Here is a 23,900-nt window from a genome sequence, read left to right on the forward strand (position 1 = left end):
GCCCTGAGGGACAGAGGTGATGGCTGAGTGCCATCCACCTGCTCCAGCTCTGGAGGACTTTGGCCCAAAGCTGCAGCGTCTCACGGCTGGGCAGGTGCTTTCAGTGCATCCTGGCTGCTAACCACGAGGGCTTTGCAGCCACCTAAGTGCTTACACAGCCTTAACAAGCTCCACTTCGGCATCATTTTAGCACCCACACAGGGAATCTGATCCAAGGGAATATTGTTTCTTTCGTGTGATTGCATTTGGAGACTTTGTGTTAAAATCAAACACAAACAGCATAACAGCAGGGGATGCTGTTAACAAATTATGCTGAATATCAAATAACTAAACTCAGAAGTTGAGTGTGCATGCGCGTGCGTGCATGCTGCCCGTTACAATAACTCCCGTTCATGTTTTTTCGTTTTTCTTCTTAACTTTTATTTATCTTTTTAATAGTTTATTTATTTCACGAGGCAACTTAGGGAAGCCGTGCCCTCTTGAAACATGCTAGTAGACAGAGTCTTGGTCTGTTTTTTCACCATGAAAGTGCTTCTTTCATTCTCGTGGTCTGCCGCTTCACAGCAACATGGCCATTGTATATGTACATAGTTTTATTACATTCAGTATTTTGTTCAAGATTTAATTATTTATTCTCATTATGCTTTAGGCTAACAATACCTGTTATTACGATAGTCAGTATCAACTACCAAAATGCTACTGCATTAAAAAATGACTGTAAAAATGTTTACAGTTTATCTGCATTAGGACAGCGGAACTGCAGAGTCAGAAGCACTTAATGTTGATCAGATTTGCAACAGATTTATAGGAGAGTTTAACTAATTAGGCTAGGCTCATATACCTATACATACATTCATTCCTCAAAGGAATAAATATAAAACTGCAGGTTTTCATAAAAGGCAGACCTAGATAAGACTCCGACTGGCAATGACTAATGTTAAATCCATTTCAATTTGGCTCTATCTATCCCCTGAGACCATTACTTTACAAGGAACTGTAATCTTGGCCTAGAAGCGACACATGCGCACATTACAGGCTGCGTTTCACAGTAACTTGCAGGCGAGGCGATAAAATGCACCAACACAGCAAGAAGGCAGAGTGACAGTGGCGGTAAACAGAGCCTGTTGCTTTATTGGGCTATGAGGGAACTGGAGAGCGCCTTGTGCAGCTATGCAGCTCAGATCTCTGTCGGGCACAGGCAGCAGGACCAAAATAGATCAAGAAAAACAGAAAATAAATCACCCAGAAAGAACGTGCTCCATTCACATGGAGCATCCTTAGAAATTGTGCTTATCTGGTTCAGACTCAGAGATAAAGCACAATGTTGAGGGTAAGGAAGAAAACAAATGTGGCAAAACTGGCCATACTAAACAAAAGCATAAAACAACAAGCTTAAATATCAACCAATTAAAGGAATACAGAGAATTTATAACAAGCATGAAAAACAAAATGTATACTGGCACCATAAGCAGGGAAAAAGGACAGCACAACTTACCAGTTCACAGTACTCAAACACCAGCAGGAAAGGAATGGCTTCAACGCACTGACCAAGACACTGCAGTATATTTGGGTGCTGAAGAACCCTATAGAATCACACAAAAGGGTCCACTGAGATGCAATTGCTTGCCTTCAGAAATACACATCATCAGCAAAGCAATGCAATGTCACTAGAAGAAGAAAGATGGTGCTGCTAACACAGAAGGAGAATTAAGCTACAGTGCCAAAAGGCTCAAAGAAAACTCAAACAAAAGCCTCATCATGAAACTGTAAACCTGCTAGACGTTTGAACATTAAATATCTTGTCTTTGCAGTGCATTCAATTGAATATAGGTTGAAAAGGATTTGCAAATCATCGTGTTCTGTTTTTATTTATGTTTTACACAACGTCCCAACTTCATTGGAATTGGGGTTGTAATAGTAACAGCCCCACTCTTCTGTTCATATGTGAAAAACTTTGTGTTTTGCTTTGTAATTCATAAGAAAATACATTTTTCAAAAGAATTCATGATTTTTAAAGAAAATAATGCTGGTAGAGATTCTGCCAGAAATATCTTACCTGTATGGGTCACCCTGCTGAAGGAAGTCATTCTGCTCTTTAGAGTTGGCATTGGCCTTCAGCTCTTTCACCACCACTCTGGCTGCACCAGGGTCTGAGTAGATCTCACTAAGCAAAACCTGTTCAAGATGAACCACAACGGCTTAATCAACACACAGTCTCAACAGACTGTTGCTGGCTTTCCCTACTGGGAGAAACAGGAGAAACAAGAAATAACAAAAGAAGCTGCAATAGGCTCTGCCAAGAGGAAAAAGCACTTCCTGAAAAAAAGGCCTATCCAGCAGAGTTGGCCCTGGCAGCTGATGAGAATGAGGATGTCCTTATGGTTCAGCCAGGCTCAGTCTACCCAAACAGCAAAAAAACTGGGGAACCGAGGAAACAGCTTTCCCATTAATTCTGCTGTCAGTAAATACACACATACGCTAGAGATGAACAGCATGTGCACAATGTCACGCTCACCCACACGTCACACTCCAGTCCGTACGGGCCAGGGCACATTGACAGCAGAGAGACGAGAACAGAGCATCAACACCAAAAACAAAACAACATTAGTGCTTGCCCTCTTTGCCACACAGGCTGAGAGTGTCAGTTTAATCTTAGCTTTCAGGGTTATAAATATAAAAAAAATGCCTGGCTAATTGAAACCAATTCTGAGGAGCTACTACTAATACAGATTACCAATAATATCAGCTGTTCTTCACTGGAGGGAATATGCCCCAGAGACGTCTTGGAAAAGCGTATGTTAAGTTAATACACAGGTAAGCACACTCTAGGCACACACCCAGACATTGTAGGCTGTAAATAGAACAAGCCCCTCACCTTGCCAAACCAGCCATTCCCAATCTCCTGAATGTAACTGAGTGTGTGGCGTGCCACATGTGGGCCTGTCGAGACTTCTGAAAATCAAACACAAGACAAAAAAAACAAACAAACAAACAAACAAAAAAAAAAAAAAAACAGGTGACAATTCACCTAACACAGAAACTCATAAAATACTATATATTAGCAGTGTATTGCGGATTATATTAAAAAAAATCTTGTACATGCCTCAGAAATGCATGGCTTTGCAAAGATGTAAAGCTACTTAAACCTAATGTAAAGAAACCAGTTGTGTGCCTTTACTCCCATCCACCACAGCCATTCACAGAAATAACTCAGTACTGTTAAAGTACAATGTTCACAGAGCACAAATTTTACTCAATGTTAAGATCTATCTTGAATGATAAGGGTATAGTGTCCCAAAAACATCTTAGTATTAATATCATCTTTTCTCAAAGAGAGATTTGTAACTGTTATGCTTACCTTACCATTTAAGAATCATCTTTGTGCAAAATATTTTTTGGGAAACCCTGATCTTACATAAACAGCAAGACATTACAGCCATTTATACCTGGCAAATCCAATGGTTTCAAATATGTCTCTGGTGACTGGATTTTATTCTGAAGGAAGGGTACCACACATTTACTATTTAAGTCCCTCTCTATGTCTGTTGTTAGAAGAAAAAAAAACTGTCTCGCCAGTCCTGATCTGTTTACATGTAAAGGCTATTACAAATGTTCAGATCACATGGAAATTGCAAACAAAGAGGAGATGAAGTGAAGACGCTGTGCAAAGAAACTGGTTTGAGTGACTGGTACCCACTCGCTACAACACAGTTTGTGCATTTAATTGAAATTAATTGCATTTGTTTTGTTTACTCAAATTGGGCTCTAAAGAAAGTTTTTTTTTCCTATTTAAGAAGCTGTGCATTTGTTATAGCCATCTCATGGACAAAAGTTTCATCAGAGTATTTATGTGAATGCAAGGTTAATACGAAACTCATACAGGCCCCTTTTCCACTGTCGAAACAAAGGGCCATACTGTGCCGTTCTACGCTGTTGTGGACTCATGAGACCTGTCACCATTTTTGATTTGTTGTGCCGATAAATTAGAACCAGGAAATACTGAATAAAAAACTTCAGAAACGAGTGGATAACTACTAAGAGGCTAATAGCTACACACAGAAAACATACTACAAAACAAGTTTGATTCCATCCATCACTGCAAAATTTTCCATCTATCACTCCAAAGTCTTTCACATGCTCTTAAATCCTTTATCCTCTAAATGGGTGATATTTGAGCTTCTATTACTGAAACAGCCTGTACTGCAGCAGGCTGAACTCAAAGCACCACAGAACAATTCTGTTTTATATTTCTGCTGGTTCAACACCATTTGTTCGAATTTGCACTCTCAGAATCTTTATCCTCTAAAAGAGTGTTTGTAAGCATTGGTTAGCTGTGTGCAATGTACACTTGCATTAGTTTAGCCTAGCAGGCTACAGAACAGGTTCAAATTCTGCTTTCTGTCACTACAACACCAATCAGTCGACTTTGTTCTTGCTGTTGTAAGTTGCATCATCTATACTTGTGATATCAGAGCACCAGCTAGTGGGACAGCATTGGAGTTTGGATCTCTTCAGCTAGCTTAGCTAGGAAGCTAATGTTACAGCTCAAAAAGCCACCGGTTTAATTTCAGCTTTTTCCCTCTAACACCAGCCACTCAACTTTGCTTCTTCATATCTGAGTTGCTATCATCTACATTTGGATCAGTAAAGCTTTTGTTCATTAGAATCAAACAATTTGTTTGGTGAGCAGAACTGGCAGCATGCTAACTAAGCTAATGCTAACCAGCTAACTTTACTCTGCTTATCAGCACCGTTTAATCATTAAGTTAAAGTTAAGTGATACTTTTTTAATCCCATAACTGGGGAAATTCCACCTCCGCATTTAACCCATCTGTGAAGTGAAACACCACATACACACTAGTGAATACACACACACTAGGGGGCAGTGAGCACACTTGCCCAGAGCGGTGGGCAGCCATATCCACGGCACCCGGGGAGCAAGTGGGGGTTAGGTGTCTTGCTCAAGGACACCTCAGTCATGGACTGTCAGTGCTGGGGATCGAACAGGCAACCTTCCAGTCACAGGGCCAGTTCCCTAACCTCCAGCCCATGACTGCCTCAAAATTAGAATCTGCTGTCAGATTGAAGCTTTGATGTTCATTGCATGGCGGACTTGTGTACTACTTTGAGTTATTTGGCGTTAGTGTGAGTAAAAGTCTTTGAGTTTTAAATAATGCAGCAGAATGCAGTGGCACAATATTGACATAAAAGCAATCAGCAAACAGCTCTGTCATTACATTATCCCACCAAACGGTGCTGAGGCCCCAAGTATGGTAAGCTAACATGGTTTTTAAGCGTTCCATGTGGAAAAGCCATTGGAAGTGTTCGAGCCTGCAGCGGAAAAGAGGCCATATACAGTCAATGGTCCTGACTCCTATGCAGTTTGTAGTGTGTGCACAACTGTATTCTTGTTACAATGGAGGCTCCCAAGAGTAACTGTAGAGCCTCTGTTTACCCCTACTATAACAGCAACAAGTATATATAACAATAACAAAAATGATAAAAGACGTAAATATGACACATTTTTAAACAGCAGGGTACCAGTCACTAGTGATGTAACCTACTTTAGAAAGGTTTTAGGACGTTTTCTTATAACAGCAACCCACTGGTAAATCTGCTACTTCATTTAGCAAAAATGTTACTGTGAGCAGGCAGAAAACAACTTTTGGACTCCAAAACAAAACCCAGTTTCATTTATGTTCATTTTTCATAGATACAGGCCACCTGACCTCAGGAGTACCCTCAGATTTAGGTTAGGAGGCGGTTCTGACCTGCTATCCGGGACAGCTGGAGGTGTGGAGGTCCAGGAAGGGGCACAGGTGGTACAGCTAGGGTGTACACTTCAGCAGGAGACTGCATGGAGGGGGTGTCCTCCGCTGGAGGGGTGAAGTCAATCTCATCCTCAAAATTGTCCTCAAACTCCTTATTAGAAAAAGGTTCAAATTAGATGGACAGAAGACACTGAGTAGGGTTGCAAAAGTTCAGTGCTAGTTATGCTGCAGCTCACCTTGAAGTTGATCTCTCGTTCTTTGCAGCAGTTCACACAGTTGAGCAGCAACACTACAAGGGCCACCAGCATAGACAGAGACAGCAGCAGCAGGAGGTTCAGAGAAAAATGCACCTCTCCTGCAGACTCTCCTGCTGAAGTACAACAAAAGAACACAGCATGAAGAGGACAGCCTATGCAAACAACTATTAAGGTGATTTACTAAGGCAGTCAGGTTATGGTCAACACGGTGCTCCCATCCTGGGATTGAAACCATTTCACATTGTTGATCTTACAATTAAGAGACAACACATAAGTGAGTGTAATGGTGATTAACATCACTGCAGTTTGTAAAAGCAGTGATGTTATTCACCGTAATACACAACCTCAAGCAGTCTATTGCTTTTATACAGTATTACAAAATAAGACAAAGGTAAAGGAAGGAGGCCGCAACATGATTTAAATATACATTCTTTCAACTTCTTTCAAAAAAGTAGTTCCATCACCACAAAAGTTGTCTTAAGGGTAATCTCAGCCTCAGATGCTTCGCCTGATATCTACTGTAGGCTAGCCACAATTACTGTCAGCTGGCCAACTATGAGCATTATCTAATTGCCAACCGTAGGTCCATGTGTAGACACTTTTCCAAGCAGTTAACCTGTTCCACACATCACATTAACAAGTGAGCCTTTTTAAGCAAGACACAGCTGTTGGATTGCAAAAAAACATGCAATCCAGGCTATGTCTAGAAGCTATAGTTAGCCTACCATTTCAGCAGCAGCAACCCATCTTGAAAATATTCACCAAAATGTATCCGATTCAGTCCCACCTCAAATTCACACCCTTATGCTTATGGGCATGTGCATTCATTCAGCGCTGAAACAATGCAAAGCAAAATGAGTAAAAAGTCTGTTGTCTCAATATATTAATCTAAACAGCAGCAAAATTATTTATTTACTTATTTAAGTAAATACTTAATTTGATACAACATACTTGTTGTACTGGTTTGACCTCTTATGGACAATGTACAAAAACGGATCACTTGAGTGGTTTAAACCTGTGTTTTTGGAAGAAACAATCCAACATAATTTCTGGCCGATTTTGAAAGTCCTAATGCACATCAGATACATAGTAACATTAACTTTAAAATAAAAAAAAATAAGTATTTCAGTATGCAATTCCTTTCAAATTGACAGTTTTCACCTAGACTATAAACGACAACATTCCACAATGTTCCTGAAATTCAGTTATGGCTTTTGGTTTTGGCATGCTACCTATCTGGCCACCTCTATGAAAAACTTCAGGGGCACAACTGCTGCAAAACAAATTCAATCTCTCTAATGCGCTTACCTTTCTGTTCTTGAACGTACCACATTTAAGTGAGATAGCACATTCATTGTACCTACAATCGTAGAAACGCAGCCATGCTGGTCGAAGACATTGGGTGTCTGTGGTACAGTATACGATATAGCACATTCAAAAACGACAGTGTCAGTTTTCACAGACTGAACAAAATGGCTTCAGGTCACTGGTAAAACACTGTCAGGTCTCAGCTCCCGTTCAAGCAGGCTAAGCGAAGCATCTACAGAGATGATGGCATCAGACAGTAAACCTTGTGTGACCATTCTCTTTATTACTACACTAATTACATTTTCATGGCCAAATTAAAGATAAAAAAAGTTTCTGCTTTTTAGTTTCAGAGTTAGAGGTCATCAAAAAAAAAATACTATTACTAGTACTACTACTGATATTACTATTAGTAGTAAGTAGTATCTCTGTAAGCACATCTGCTAACGCTTCTGTACATATAATGAGTAATGTTCCCGAAAGCATCAGCAGATGTACTTATAATAGCCTACTGTGGAGACCATTCCAAACTCTGAACGGGATGCAGGAGCAAACACAATAATAGTGGGCGAGTTGGAGCTTCTTTATTGTCAAATAAAAGGTAAAGCAAAGTAACCAGTCTGAATGTGTGGTTGAAACAGTTGCACAACAGAGAATATAAGCATAATTTCATTTTGAAATGGGCATAAAGCCAAAAATCCTTTTAAAGTTTAAAAACATTTAATGTGTCAAAGTCTAAAGCAACTATGGATCTAGTGAGCCATGAAAAAAAGACTTGTAAAAGATATGAAGTATAAACTGGGCCTATAAAGGTTCTGAGTACAAAAACACAAAGGCAGAGCTGCTCACTGACCTCCTTCAGAGTTTTCCTCTAATCTAATCCAACACACCTTGTTATAATTTCAAGATGCTCCTTAAAACAGAGATTAGCTGGATCAGGCATGCTAGATTAGGATTGGAATAATTACTGCACTGAAGTCTGCAGCACATGAACAGCAGATAGCAGATGACCAGAATAACAAAAAGTACCAAAAATGTGATGAGTGGTGGTCATGCCTTTAGGGTGAATGTATGAAGAAATCCTATTTGAGCTACACCAACAAAAGAATTCCCACCTCAACACCCAACTGTCTGTCTACACATACATGACATTAAAATGCACAGTATTACACTCAAAGACTCAAGTCAATTATGAAAAAGTAAAATGAGTTTACAAAATGCATAAAAGCACCACAAACAATGTGAAAGCATTTTTGCTCTTTTGTGTCGTCTCATCCTGCATTATTTCAAAGTTTGTTTCACTTACACGCTCACCAAATAAGTGAATATAGTGCATGATTTCCAAACAACCTTTCACTTTCTTTAACAGAGAGGAGCTGGTAAGCATTAGCTTAGTGTTCAAGTAAAAATTTATTTATATACCACTTTTTACAACAGGTGCTGTGACAGCGCAATTTTACAGAAAATCAGGGTCCAAGCCCCAATGAGTAAGCTAAGGATGACAGAGACAAGAAAAAACTCCATTTGAACAAGAAGCCTAGAGAGGAACCAAGACTCCACAGGGGAACCCATTCTCCTTTGATCAACACCAGATAGCAAAACAATAACAAAACAAGAGCAGAATGAAAGAAGACAGGATTTACAAATAAGACTTAACATAAAGAAACAGAAATCAATTTGTCATTGCACAGAAATGCTCAGTTTAACCAAAGACAACCAATGACTACTGTTAGAGGCCTTTCAGAGAAATAACGAAAAACAGATCTTTGTAAACTGGTCACCGTTAGTGATGAAAATTAGGGACTACAATTGAGAGTTTATCACAGTGATAATGAGTGTGAAATCCATAAACATTACATGTCTACAGTTAGAAGCCCATCATAATAATATGAATATGTGAAGAGCTCAGTGCACTTTGAGGCAGGTGAAATAATGTCTATGATTAAATAGTTCTAATTTGAGTCTGTCAGGCACCAGTATCATCTAGAGGGTCAGTGGGCATGAGAGTGAGGCTTTCTGCACAGCACTAGACAGCAGCAAGCTCCAAAGTGGTCAAACTGGTCAAGCTCTTCTCAACACAGAACAGACTCAGTTCTGGTAAACTGAAGCACCCCGACACAAGGGTAGATGATAAAAGACACAAATCTGAAGGAGTGAAGTTGAATGAACAGTGTTGGAGAGAGATAATGGTAGGCTACAGATCCAATCAGTGCCACACAAGACAGTACAAGTTTGATTCTGACTAACTGGGACCGTGCTGACACAACTGTAGACAACAAAAACTCATGTCTAAAAGAGCCCTTTCAAGTGACCAGTGTTGGGAGTGACTGCTAACACTAAGCCTATTCTGTGGTGTTTGGTGCTGTAGTGTGTGAGCTAACATTAATCTAACTACAGCTTGGTTAGCAGGCCAAAAGCAAGTTACACCCAACAATCGGCTCGGTTCCAGCTAAGGGATTACATGTGTAGAAAACAAAGACTCATCTGACAGCGCAAGTCGAGTGACTGGTGTTGGAAATATTCACGGGTGACTGACAAAATACACATTACAAACAAATAACAGAAAACACACTAAAATCAACAACCCATAATTAATCATTTATAATAATCATTAATCATATATAAAATTACTTAGATAAGAAGGAAATAAGCCAGATACAGATTAATAAGATAAAGAGCACCAATGAAAGAGGCAGCAATTAGTAATAAATCTTAAATTAATGTGATAAATGGCATCTAATGTTCAAAGGTTAAAACAATTTTTTTCTAATATAAAATCCCATTCCATCTTCAACGTCACTTTTCAAATGCATAATATGATGCTTAAATATCAAACAACTAATCAAATACCAAACCAAGACATAGAGCAGATTTCAAACACATTCCCCTTTAAAGGTCTAGCTAAGGGATTACACATAAATAAAATAAAGAATCATATCTGATAGTGCAAGTCTAGTGTCGGACAAAATACACATTATTAACAGATGGAAGGTTCAATGATGTTTTCCTTGAATTTATAAACAACTTGAGTTTTGTCAACATCTAAAGCAGGTTTAAGATTATAAAGTCTGCATTGTATAATATTATATATGTATATTCACCAATATATGTAATATAATTATCACTATATCGGCCAACACTAGCGACATTACAAAAGTGAGTTATAATGCAGGCCAGTCTTTACTGCGTCACATCAAGGCTTCACTATTGTGTGTTTAACATATGACAACATACATCACAACCACAATATGTAACACTAAGACTGAAATCAGATATTTCGTCTGTGTTGTGTAGGCCTGCTTTTGGTAACAGACAATACAAAAAAAAGAAAAAAAAATTCACTACCACAATGTATGTAAACTATAAGCAAATGGAGCAAATGCAAAGCACAGGTAGCTGGTTATGCCCATCTGTCAGTCAAATGTAGTCTGCTGCTGGGATATCTGCTTTGATTTAAACCTTTAAGAAATTATGTTCAACACAGTTCTCAAGTGCACTTTCAAGTTTCGTTTCCACTGAGGATGCTTGAGAATCATTTACTGTGAAAAACAGCAGATTTCAAGTATTAGAAATAAACTAAAATAGACTGAAAACAGATATGGACAACACACATACTCATTACAGAACCATATCAGTACATTTAGATTTTAAATGACTCACATAATCTTCATGGCCGACCTAAAACCAGCAAACAACTGTTTCTGCATTTCATAAATGAGATTGACTGGACTAAGAGAACCCTAGAGGTGTAGACTACTACTGTGACGAAGGCTTTTCAGTGTAACGCTATTGTTCTCAATAAGGCCCAACCGCTATATTGTTTGCCCAATAATAAGAATCTGTAATGATGACACAAGGTTTTTGCTGGTATTTGCAAAATAGTTTTGTCACATTTGTCAAGATGTGAATTCTCAATCTACTGAAGACAGGGCAAAACCTTCACTGAGGAACCCAATTTGAGCAAATTTGACTACATAACAGCAATACAAAGTAACCCATCACAGTTGGTACTACAAAAACATATAAACATATATAAACTTATCTACCAAAATTTGAATAACGAAGTGAAGAAAAAAATAACATAAATTACAAACATGTGTCAATAAAGCACCGTTTGATAAACTACTGGAGTAAAAATTTAAATACAAATATAACATTAGCAAACTTATTGCAAAGTTCACAGAATTAACAGCCCCCTAAAATTGGTATCACCCACAAAATTCTCAAAGCGGTTGGGCCTTAGTGCTGAACTTTTCAGAGCTCATCAACAACTTGCTGTCTGTTAAGAAAGACAGTACCTCTAAACAGTGCAACTGAACATTTGAGAAAAGACACCATAAGATCTGCCCGAAATCACAACAGTCTGTGCTAGCTTCACAAGTACTACACACATTCTTGGTAAAACAGAAGCCATAAGGAAGCAGGATCTGTTGTGAAAATTTAATGAGCAGAAATTAAAGATTCAGAGGCAGCCTGTGGCCTGGCAGTGTTTCGATAATTCCAAGTGTCCAAAACACTTATTGTGTTTCAACAGTAAAAATTAATTTTGTTGTATTTTTCATAGCATCAAATACAGCAAGATTGGGGGGAGGTAAGACAGCTTTGCCCAAAATGAGAATTCTATGTTTTCAATCAAACCTGTATGGTTCTGAATGCTTTTCTAAAACAAAAGACCTGCAAATTAGCATCCAAGTTCAAATCCATCAGCTCCAAATAGGTATAAATAACCCAACACTTTATTAGGGTTAATATATAATATTATTAATATTACTAACAACATTAGTTGATTGCATGACAGTATTTTTTTATAGAATTTACAAGATTCTGACTGACGAACCATTTTCATTCAAGTAGTCTCAATTACTAATGCGACTCTTGAGCATGAATCTTAAGATAACACTAACTACCACACTGAATATTTAACAGCATTTCCTGAAACTAACAGGTAAAACAGAAGTGCAAGGTTGACCGACATAATGTCAATTATATCCTGTACTTGATTGTAAATCAACTATAGACTTGCATAATAACAGAATAGCAGGCAAAGGCCAAAGAGGTGCCAAAGAGTTTGGGTCAGGGGAGGTAATGAGAAGGGGGAATAAAGGCCATGTTACATTTCCATTTGAACAGCACAGAAAGGCATGTAAAATCCTGACACTGCATTAGCCTGTCTTACATAAGCAGAGGCAGTAACTTACCATCTGAATTATGAGTGTTGACTGGACTACATCTTTATCATGACTTGGCAATCCTAACAAATCATTCAGCTGGTTCTCAACTCAATCTAACAAGCTAATAGCTCTTGTTATACTAGCATATTGGAGTGAACTTTGCTCAGCAACAATAATAAAAAAGGTCTATGTGTGCAACCAGTGTAAAGGTGATGATGTTAAGCAGTCAATAACTGGATCTTTTTTTTTTTTTTTTGGTAAGTCTTATTGTTGCCCCAAAAAAGACAACACAGCTTCTTGAAGGAATAAACAGCACAAATAATTTTTTATAATACAAATTAAAATGTGCAAGACACCTATTACATGCCGCATAATTCATTTACAATCAGATCTTGTGCTTCTATATAAAATGTCATTCTTGCCTTCAGGCTGAAATGAGTGTGAGAGGGGATTCTGTAATGTAGCTCAATCATTTCTAGCCAACTGCAGAATCTAGGACTCTCTTCAAGTAGTGGTACAAATTGGAAGTTCCCCGCTTGCCATTCCAAACAGCTTGGCTAATCAACCATACAAGGTACAAGAAGCTGAAGTTTGCTTCTTATTCTAATTTTCCATGGAACCTTAAATGGTGCAGCACATACATTCTAGTGCTTTAGCAACCCTGTTTCATCTCCCAATCCAGGTAAACAAAACAACAAACATTAATGTGTGTAACATCCCTACTGGACAATAGATAATGGACATATATGAAATGATTTCCTGATGAAATTTTTCAGGCCTCCAGGGTACATCACAAACTTTGCGCTGAACATTTTTGTGCATGACTTATTCAACTAAAAAAAATTGTTTTTTAAAATATATGACATTTTTCCATACACTGACAATAACTGTTCAATTTAAATGTCTTTGCTACCGATAGAAGTTAGCTTCAGCTGAATTTTTTTTTATTTGGAAAATAAAAAAGACAAAGCTCCAGATTACTAAACAGGAAAAAAAACTAACTTCAATATAACAAACAAGCATTCAAACTCAATATTCAAGTATTCAAATTATTCTGTTCAGTCTTACTGTTTTCTGAGGGTATTTTTATGAATGAAGACATTTATGGGAAACAACAAAAACATTTGTCAAAATAATGCAAGCTAACCTTTAATCCAGGACACAGAAAGAGTAAAAGTCAAGTCAAACTCACTTTAAGAGGGTCTGACAATTAATGACTAGTGACAACTGTCTAGCTTGTAAGAAGGATCACTGGTGATAGCAGCACTGTAGGCCAAGGTTAATATCACTCTACTATGAAGATTCTCACAGCTCAGGGAAGACTCAGGCCAGACAAGATAAACAGCAAAAGGACTCCATTTGTGTCACAACTATTAGTCAGCTAAGAGTGCGTCACACCACCATGATGTGATGAACATTGTGGACCAATGTAGAAAAGGATCTTAGCAACGAGATCCTTTGGCTGGTCACTAAAGTATCAAATAAATGGTATAATAGGGATACACTAATATATGAACTGTGGACACTATAGGAACCGATGTCAATATCTGATATGTTTCATGTATATATCTCATGATGCTGCTACATAAATGTTAATAATATATTGAAATTATGACTAAATAGACCTGTATTGGTATTACAGGGAAACAAAACATTTATTTATATAGGGTCAACAAATGCAATAAAATCAATAAAATACAGATATTTAGCACAGTAGTTCATCTTTGCCTAAATGTTCTGCTGCTCTGTAATAATTCATCAAGATATCTTTAAATATCTTGGTATCTGTCACATCTTAACATCTGTATTTTATCAATATGATTCTGATATCTTCGTGAATCCCTATTAACAATGACACATCAAACAACCTTCTGGCAGATTATATGCTAAGCAGGGAAAAAAGGCTTTTCATTTCAATCTAATCTGGAATATGCATCTTGGCCTACACCTTGTTTCATTAACATAACAAGACATGTGGCCATCAAAGCCAAAACACAGGACTAACGTGATTAACCAGCAACTATGGCCTTTTGTTTCTGAGCAAAATCAAATCAAACATTGGCTAGTCATGAACAACGTGTGCACTTTAATAGAAACTTTTACGCAACAGACATCCCTTCCCTAGTCAATCATTCACTACTGTTGATAAGAGCGATAAGGAATGTATTATTATGTTACACATTACTGTAAGTACCACTGTGGGTCACAAGAATGAGGTTATAACTTAGCCAACCACCAAGCAAGCACTCTAAAATCTTTAATATATAATCTTGGTAAGACGTGTGAACTCTGCTCTTAATGTTAGTTTGTCCAAGTGTACAATCACAATAACATAATGGAATACCTACATCAGGTTTTAGTGCAGAGATGAAGAATACAGGTGACTTCTATGACAACACTGTACTGACAATACTACTTTTATAACTAGGCATAATGGCTGTTATAAAAATTGGTGTCCAATAGAGCCAGACCCAGTGAGGCAGCTACCTAACAGGCTAAAAGCATCAAAATCAGGGGACCACTACGTTCCTTCTCCAAAGAAGGAAGGCTATCGTTTGCTAGGTCCAGATGTGGTAGACTATGAGAACCTTACACAAGAAAGAAAAGATACACTTGGTACTTCCCTGTGAACGAACACAGGTCAACTACCAGCTAATTACGTTAGCTAGCTGCCTGACAAGCTCGTTTGTGATGCTAGCTCAGCCAGCTGTCTGCTCTAGCTCACACATCACAAGCTGGTAGTTAACAAACCAGTCGTCAGTCAGGCCGGACAGCTTAGCTAACGTTATATAGCCAAAGATTAACACTGAATATACAGGTTCAACCGCACTGTCAGCTCATTATTCAGTGAAATCTATTATCAAAGAACGTTAGCATACCTGTTTGTTGATTCAGAAGAGGTGCACCTTCAGAAAGCTGCAAGATCCCCGCTCCCAGTGAGAACACACAGACACACACACGAACGGTGTCCATCGTCTCGGCTCTCAGCCCGACTAGCTAGCGTTAGCTAACGCGGCTAGTCACCTCTAACCTACTCCTAATCACTAGCGTTAAAGGAAAGGCATAAAAGAGACATTTGTGGATAAAACTACTTAATGCGACTGACACATCAACTCTATCGACATTCAGCTGGTGGTATCATAACCGAGAACATCCAACTGGCTGAGCGTTAGCAGCGTGACCATCCACAGTCCGGCGGTGTTGACCAGGCTAGCTAGCTAGCTAACCTAGCTAACACTTGCAAGCTACCGGCAGGTAGATAGCAGCTTCTTACTTGCTGTCGTCTTTTGTTGCTTGAAACGACGCGACTGTTCATTATCTCTCCTGAATAATCATATCTATACGCGGGTATTTTCCGACGTTTAACGTTACAGCGGTGAGGTTAGTTGACACGGTCCAGCATCACCTCCCTGTTCCAGCGCCATGTTCGCCCTCAGCTGCGTCACATGCAGTCGCGCGGCACAACAAATCAGAGGGAGTGTTCAGGAGAAGCAGGTCCCGCGCTCTCCTTCAAACCTCTCCTGAGGAGAACGGCTGCCGCTGTTACAGACAGGGACACTTCACCGCTTCTCAGGTAACTAGTAAAACTGTACGCATTGACATTTGCTCTAAAAAGAACGGTATAAAAGCAGCAGGTCAGAAAACCACACTCTCAAAAGGCGGTTCTTCAAGGGTTCTGGTGGAACCGTGAGGTCTGTATCGTATCATTTCACCATGGAATGGGTCTTCAGATGGATGGAGAATGATACAGCACCAAAAAGGGTTCTTCTGTTGTTACAGGCTTGACGTATAGAACAGTTTCCAAAAGTTTCTGTGTAGAACCACATGCAACACATTCTCCATCAATCTGAAGAACAGTTTCATGCAAAGAACCATTTAAGCATGAAATTGTTGTATGTAGAACTCATGGGTCAAAATAGAACCATTCCATTTTCTAAAGAACCCTTGAAGACTAATCTTTTTAAAGAGTGTACTGAGCATCATCGCTGCTCTGGAACGTCTTTGTACATTTAACATCTAGGCCATTAGGATAGGCATTTGAGTTTTAAGTCTTTTTCTGGACAAATTCAGTCCTTTTTTTATGACGTCTTCTCCTAATTATGATCCATTTATTACTAGCACAACAGTAGGATCTGCACAGTGGATGTGACTTAAGCAGAGACACAGTCTAAGCATTGCCACACAGAAGTCTAATATACGGCAATAGGTTTCAAATATATGACACAGTATTCTAGTAAAGACAATGGGCCTCATTCACCAACTTTTTAAGAGGACATTTCTTCTTAAAACCCACTTTCGCAGTTTTCATGAAGTTTCTGATGTTCACCAGAGTTCTCTTTAGAAGTTTTTGTCCTTAGATAAGAACAGAATCTATGTTAGAGCACCAAGGTGTGAACAGTTTTGCCTTTTAAAAACACGTCATGAATCTGGCGTAGACTTTTTCTTAGGATCTTTCTCAAGAACACATTTGAGAACAAACTTGAGAAGATATTGGTGAATGATGAAACCACGTACACTCAAAGAACCATTTGCATGCTTAAATGGTTCTTTGCATGATGAAGTGGTTGTTTAGATTGATGGAGACTGTGTTGTATATGGTTCTATATGGAAAATGGTTCTAGAACCCTTTTGGTGCTGTGTAGAACCATCTCCAAAAAGGTCCTATGTAGAACCATGTACAACACAGTCTGCCTCAATCTGAAGAACCATTTCATGATGCAAAGAAAAATTAAGCATGATCTTATTCTTTGAGTGTTCATGGTTCTATGGCTCGTGGAACCCTTGCAGAACCATTTATTTCATACATGAAACATATTGCTCCCTGACACGTTTATATAAATTGACATGCTAAAGCCAGCAGATAGTAGTAACAGTAACTATTTCCATCCATTCATTTTCCAAGCCACTTCTCCGTCAGGGTCGCAGGGGGTGCTGGAGCCTATCCCAGCAGTCATCGGGCAGAAGGCGGGATACGCTCTGGACAGGTTGCCGGTCCATCGCAGTAACTATTTAAACTGTACTAAATGGCCATATAACAGATTTCTGTATATTTTAGCTCTACTGTGGCTAAATAGGAAATAGGAATTTTCCTGGAGGCAGTCCTTCAATGGGTTTGTTGTGTTTTATATGAGAAATATAATATGTGCTGTATTTCATTTTAATGTGCAAACGTTTCACAGTGTTAACTTCACAAGATCATAAGGTCTGCACACAGTGTGTGTTAATGAAAAGCCTGGGTTTTGTTGCAGATTTATAAAAAAAAAATCATAACTCTTTTATGATCACAGTACTTTGGGTGATAAACCTGTTTTACCTGCCATGTACAGAGTCTCTTGTGTAGGTCAGCCATGTAGGCCTTTAGCTTAAGTGTATTCATTTCAGGCTTTATGCAAAGTTAGGATTATATTGTGGTTAGAGCCTAAAGACCTTTACAAATAAGGTGATAGTAACAGCGTACCATATAAAGAACAGCTCATAAATGGCTGTTTCAACACTGCTCACTATTCTAAAGGCCTTTGTTTTTATTAAGAAACTGTTACCTCAAGCAGGTTAATCTTGTACGGTTGATTATCATTTACTTTGAAGGTAATAAAAATGAAATGGCTAGTTAATAATGAATTATTCACATAAAAACAAGATACCTGTGAATGTAATCGGGCAAAAGAACAAGCAAAGAGTGACATACACAAATATACACAATGTACAGTATAGTGCAAAAGTCAGAGATAATTTTTCATTTGTTTAATTTCCGGTTAAAACAGCCAAGTCTTTTTTTTTTTTCATTTTCAGGAGTTATTTCTAGGGAGATTATTTGTTAAACTATGTAAATAGGACTCTTAACAACTGTGTGAGACCTGGCATGTTTTGATAAATGAAGGGCGATCTCTGCATTTTGCACAGTAGTGTACAATATACAATATACAGATGTATGAATTGAATAATAATGGCTGTGTTTACACCATGAAGCATGGGTATGTTTTGGTTTGTTGTGCATTACGTGATATTTTCTTCCACTGGAACAGTTTCCAACCATCAGTGTTCAGAAATGATATGCTCTGATTTGCTAATGAGGAGGGAGGTGGTTTGTGGTAAGTTGGTCTCCGTGGGTTTGAGGGCACGGACGCTGTACTCTTGTCAACTGCATTCAGGTGGATGCTTCAGTGGAAGCTGCACAGGTTCATCACCCAGCTGAAGGTTAGTGCTCACTGCTATGTTGTCTGTTGATGTTTTTTTGTGTCTGATAAAACTTTCAGGTTGGTTAAGGCCAGTGTTAAAATACTTTATAATTCTTTGGGTTTTAAAACTTTGATTTTTGTCTTCTTAAAACTGCACTTGTACAATTTATCTTCATTTTACGAAGGATAATTCAAAGAATGAATGTATACATATAAAAGCCATATATCCTTAGGATAGCAATGAGTGCATGTACTGGTAACATTCTACAGATATAATGTTGTGTTTCATCATTTATTTGTTTGTTTATAGTGGTATACAAAACTTTGAACACCTCAGGTCAATTTGCATCTTTTGTTGATTTTCTAGGTGAAAATAAGTTAACACATTCTCTACAGAAAACAGTTTCTGTAAATTTTAGTGCACAATATTTATTTATTTAACATATTTAACATAAATATGTTAAATGCACCATAATGTTTGCACAGGTCACATTTTAGGTTTTATCATTTTTCCCAATATGCTAAATCAGCAAATAAACAGTAATTGCGCATTAAAATGTGCAGAAGTGTATTCTCTGTAAAAGATGTGTTATCAGTTAGAAAATTAAGATGTCATTTAACAAATACATTACTCTATTGATGAACTGTGATTTTGTTTCATGATGTAAGCTGTTGCAAGTGAGCTCAACACATACAAGACACATTAATGCTATATTATGATAAATAACACCTTTATTAGAGAAATAAAAACACAGTTTGTTACATGTCAGTTATTACTCTTTTCAAACTCTTTATCAAAAATTATTATAAATGGACGTACAGCTTTTTGAACTGAAGCTCTTCATACAAAAAAAATGTGTAGCACACAGACATACAGTTATGCCTAAAACTGTCACTTCTATCTCCATATGGCCAGCGCTCAGGTGGACACAGGCATGGCGTTCGCAGGGATACTGAAAGAAGAGGACATTGCCGCGGCTGTCCAGGCATGCCAAGGTCATCTGAAGGATGTTATATACATGCAAACACCACACCCAGATTAACCACAATCACACATTTACATTTACATCCACCATTTACCTACATGTATGCACACACATAGACTCCCATGGGCACATGCATGGGGGATGTTTAGGCCAGGTAACCAAGCAGCCAGGGGGCTAGGGAGTCGTTACCACCCAGATACCAGTGTGTTTGCACTAAGCGTTGAAGAACAATTTGAGGCACCAAGCATGCAGACTTAAAATCCCACCTGCTCTTAATTATTCATCTGACAATTCTATCTGCTTCAAAAAGCAGACAAAAGCATGCCATTTGGAGATGAAAATGTCAGTGTCATGGCTTCAGTGTAGGAGGATATCTTGAGCCATAGCTTCACCAGTCCTGTCTGATTTATACTGAAAAACACAGTGATGACTTGAACTTACTTGATTTAAATGTGTACATCCTTTTAACATGAATAAAATATATCAGTATAATTGTTGGCAAAAGGAAGTAAAACTGAAAGATCAAGTTTATTCATGTGAAAATGATGTACAAGTAATGTAAGAAGAATTCCAATAACTTTTCAAAATTTCTGCAGAATTCTACCGTTGAGACGTAAACAAACTCATTCAGAGTGGGTTGATGTGAAATGGTTTTTATTATGGTTTATAGTTTTATCTCAAAATTATTATAAAACAATGCCTGAGTCATCAGGCAGCATATTCATAACCATTTCATTTATGGTTGTAATAACTTTCTGTGAGGGAGCTTTTGGAGGCACTAAACTCATAAAGTTAAAGACGTCTGGTTCCTATCACCACTACAGTAAACATTTCTGACTCTGTATGTTTCTCTAGAATGGAGTATTTCACATTAAACCACTCTGAATGGCTTTGTTTACACTATTTAATTAACGTAATTGATGAAAAATCAATGAAAATAATGTGCAATGTGCAAAACATGTACTCATTACAATCAGTTCAATTCAGTGCATCACTTTGCTATGTATGTATCTATATACCTATTAGTGTAAAGAGCTATATATCATCTTTAAAGAAATACCCCAGCCACCCCTGTATTGTATGCTCATTTACAACAGACAGTAATTTTGACGCATTCCTTACAAAATAAGCTTACAAAACAGAAACCTATAAAACCTGTTTTTCTCAAAACACACTTATAATAGAGGCCAATAGGAAGCTGCTTCAGCTCATGCCTACTGCCTTCTTTTATATGTCAGTGAGTTTCTGTTCTTTTACTATTAATAGAGACAAGCATCAAAATCATTGTTCATAGTAACTGGCTGTATGCTGCAAATACAGCAGACAGAGAGTAGGATGAAAAATGATGGCGTATTCCTTGACTGTCATTTTGAAAACTCTTATATAAATGCAGGTGAATTGTTGGTCAGTAGGCCAGAATGACCCCATAACTCAGCTTGTCTCTTCTTTGCCTTGCTGTCTTACTCAGTCTCTATCTCTCACCACTGTTGTCTCTCCACAGCTCCAGGCACTTTTGCAATCAAGGCTTTCTTTAAACAAGCAGGGCTGTTCGGCAAGTCGAACGCTGAGGGCCAGGAAGTGTTCAAAGTCCTTGACCAGGACAAGAGCGGATTTATTGAAGAAGATGAGCTCAAGTAATGCACGACTCTGACTGGCACTTTTAAATACACTCGCTGTCATAAGAAAAGCTTGTAACTCTTGTTTTTTTCATTGTGAAGCACCTCGTGGACCTTAACTGTCAGTCTGTCAGTTAATCACTCACTCACTCACACTAATCACACACTCACTCATTCACTCACTCACTCATTCCTTCACTAATTAACTCACTCACTCATTCACTCCAATCACTCATTCAGTCAGTCACTCACTCATTCACTCTGAGTCTTAAAAATCTTCAACTTCTCTCACTTAGTCACTTACTCAGACACTGGCTCTAATCACTCATTCATTAATTTGCTCATATTTAGCAGGCTTAATTCTCCACATGGGGGTGCACATTCATACAATGCTTCTGAACAGTATGAAGTGACTTCACAGACACATTTTTAATGTTGTTTTGTTTACTATATTTTACATCGTAAGAGCACCAAGACAAAATTAGCTGACAACAGTTCAGGAAATGTCAGTGGCATGTACCCTCTGTTTACCATATAATATCTTTTCTACCCAGATTTCTCCTCGCAGCATGCATTTACTGCTCATTTACAAAATGTAACGTTATGAGGAATCAATGCTATAAAACTGCAGCAAAGTAAGACAGAACCTGTTGATTCAAGACACGTAAAAGAAGTTATGTGCATAAGCTGAAGCAACTGTCCATTGACTTCTGTTATATATGTTTTTTGGATCAACAGGTTATTTTTTTCCCCTTCTAAGTACAGGCAAATGTGTTGAAACTATGATTTCTATGGTAACTGATTCTATACTACAGATTAGAAGTAAAGAAGTGTTCTTTAAAGCTTTCTGAGTTCACTCTCACCCTATAGTCACACCAGACTAAGCAAAACTCATTCGTCTCCAGACTCTTCCTCCAGAACTTCATTGCAGGTGCCCGAGAACTGACAGACTCTGAGACCAAAGCATTTCTGGCAGTGGGAGACTGTGATGGAGATGGCAAAATTGGCATGCAGGGTAAATAATAAAATGAATCTATAATAAAATAAATCTGAAGGTGCAACTCAATTTAATAGATTTTAGAATGTTAGAATTGATAATAATACATTTCCAAAAATAAAGTCACTATGCAGGTACATTTTTCATTTATTAAGGCACAAACAATGTAAATGTATCCTCAAAGGTACAGCAGTGTTTTTGAAGTCCGATTGTGTATCTTAAATAAGTTTCTGCCAGTGAAAAAGTGCACCTGTATGTGTGTAAATGTGTACCTTTTCATAACTTAATGTTTTAAAACAGAACAATAAAATAAAAAGACTGGAGATGAGAACTATTTACTAACACTAAAGCCTACTGACAAACTGCCTAAAGATAGACGCCCTCCCCTTACACTCCCTTTAAGGCAGATTGAGTGTCATGTTGTAGTGTCTCAGTTCAGATTACAGTGGCTTAGAAAGAGATGTTTTAGTGTTTGTATTAATCATACATCCCTGATACAAATATAAATGATGAAATTAAATGCTTAGTTAAAGTTTTTACAAGTAACATTTGCAATTCAGCACCAGAAATCTTTTGTGTTATATAGAGTATTTAAGTATTTAAGTATTTGTGATTAATATTCTGATCTCTATTTTTGCTTTTCCCTAGAATTCTGCACACTGCTGAACTGATGCACTGATGTGTCTTCTCCTAGGCTGATGGTGACAAACTAGAATTTTCTTTTTTGCACCAGTCTCATAACTGACTAAAAATGTTTGTACTGATCAAATGAATCAGTGAATTTTGTGAAATAAAGTTTATGTGGAAAAATTGTAAAGGCCTACTAGTTTTAAGGCGTGTCTAAACTGTCCAGGGTTGGGTGTTTTAATCCACAATAAGATGTCATCACTACTTGTTGGTTGCCCAGAACAGAAATGGGCCAGCTTGTTTACACTGCAACAGATCAACTGATGGATATTGATCTTGTGGTGGATACTGATCATATTTGAAAATATTGGCCACTTGGTGCACCATCTTTGCTGGATTTCATTTTGAGCACATTGTCGCTGTAATAACAAAATCATGCAGCCCCAAAATGGTACCTTATAGGAATATAGGAAGAAGAAGAATTCTTAATTCTAATGTACAGTAATGTAATGAGATTTTTAATCCAAGTCATTTTAGACCTTTTCCGATGGCCTCTTTTTCATGAAATGTAAAGGACAGCTGCTGCTTAAAAAAAAAAAAAAAACATATAAGAGCATATAAGAGAAGCAATATGCTCAGTAAGATACACTCACTGGTCACTTTAATAGGTACACCATGCTAGTAAAAGGTTGGACCCCCTTTTGCCTTCAGAACTGCCTTAATTCTTCATGGCATACTTTCAACAAGGCGTTGGTAACATTCCTCAAAAATTTTGGTCCATATTGACATGATACCATCACATAGTTGCTGCAGATTTGTCGGCTGCACATCTATGATGCAAATCTCCCGTTCCACCACATCCCAAAGGTGCTCTATTGGATTGAGATCTAATGACTGTGGAGGCCACTGGAGTACAGTGAACTTATTGTCATGTTCAAGAAATCAGATTGAGAAGATATGAGCTTTGTGACATGGTGCATTATCCTGCTGGAAG

At 38.0% G+C, this 23,900-nt stretch overlaps 2 protein-coding genes across 5 annotated transcripts in view; one reads left to right on the forward strand and one right to left on the reverse strand.

Annotated features, from left to right (window-relative positions):
- Positions 1-15,914, reverse strand: part of lmtk2 (lemur tyrosine kinase 2) — a 35,081-nt gene extending 19,167 nt beyond the window's left edge. Inside the window, exons 1-6 of one of the 3 annotated variants that reach the window (XM_017685005.2) lie at positions 15,384-15,914; positions 6,008-6,138; positions 5,772-5,922; positions 2,876-2,952; positions 2,057-2,175; positions 1,496-1,583 (exon numbers count right to left, since the gene is read on the reverse strand). In XM_017685005.2, coding sequence (XP_017540494.1) covers positions 1,496-1,583; positions 2,057-2,175; positions 2,876-2,952; positions 5,772-5,922; positions 6,008-6,138; positions 15,384-15,477 — 660 coding nt within the window. In that variant the 5' untranslated portion in view covers positions 15,478-15,914. Of the gene's footprint in view, positions 1-1,495; positions 1,584-2,056; positions 2,176-2,515; positions 2,852-2,875; positions 2,953-5,771; positions 5,923-6,007; positions 6,142-15,383 lie in introns of those variants that run through there. The other 2 variants (XM_017684999.2, XM_017685018.2) reach the window with 2 other exon arrangements.
- A 1,368-nt stretch (positions 15,915-17,282) lies between these two features.
- LOC108412247 (parvalbumin beta-like) lies at positions 17,283-23,078 on the forward strand. 2 transcript variants are annotated; one of them, XM_037545016.1, is made up of 5 exons: positions 17,283-18,699; positions 19,597-19,676; positions 21,168-21,300; positions 22,188-22,297; positions 22,928-23,078. In XM_037545016.1, the coding sequence occupies exons 2-5, from the start codon at positions 19,616-19,618 to the stop codon at positions 22,948-22,950; spliced, it is 327 nt and encodes a 108-aa protein (XP_037400913.1). In that variant the 5' UTR covers positions 17,283-18,699; positions 19,597-19,615; the 3' UTR covers positions 22,951-23,078. The 2 variants fall into 2 exon arrangements, with proteins under 2 accessions (XP_037400913.1, XP_017539676.1); XM_017684187.2 differs by lacking the exon at positions 17,283-18,699 and having other exon boundaries at positions 19,220-19,676.
- Positions 23,079-23,900: the final 822 nt, after the last annotated feature.

Source organism: Pygocentrus nattereri, chromosome 14, assembly GCF_015220715.1.
Source record: "Pygocentrus nattereri isolate fPygNat1 chromosome 14, fPygNat1.pri, whole genome shotgun sequence".
Lineage (NCBI taxonomy): Eukaryota > Metazoa > Chordata > Actinopteri > Characiformes > Serrasalmidae > Pygocentrus > Pygocentrus nattereri.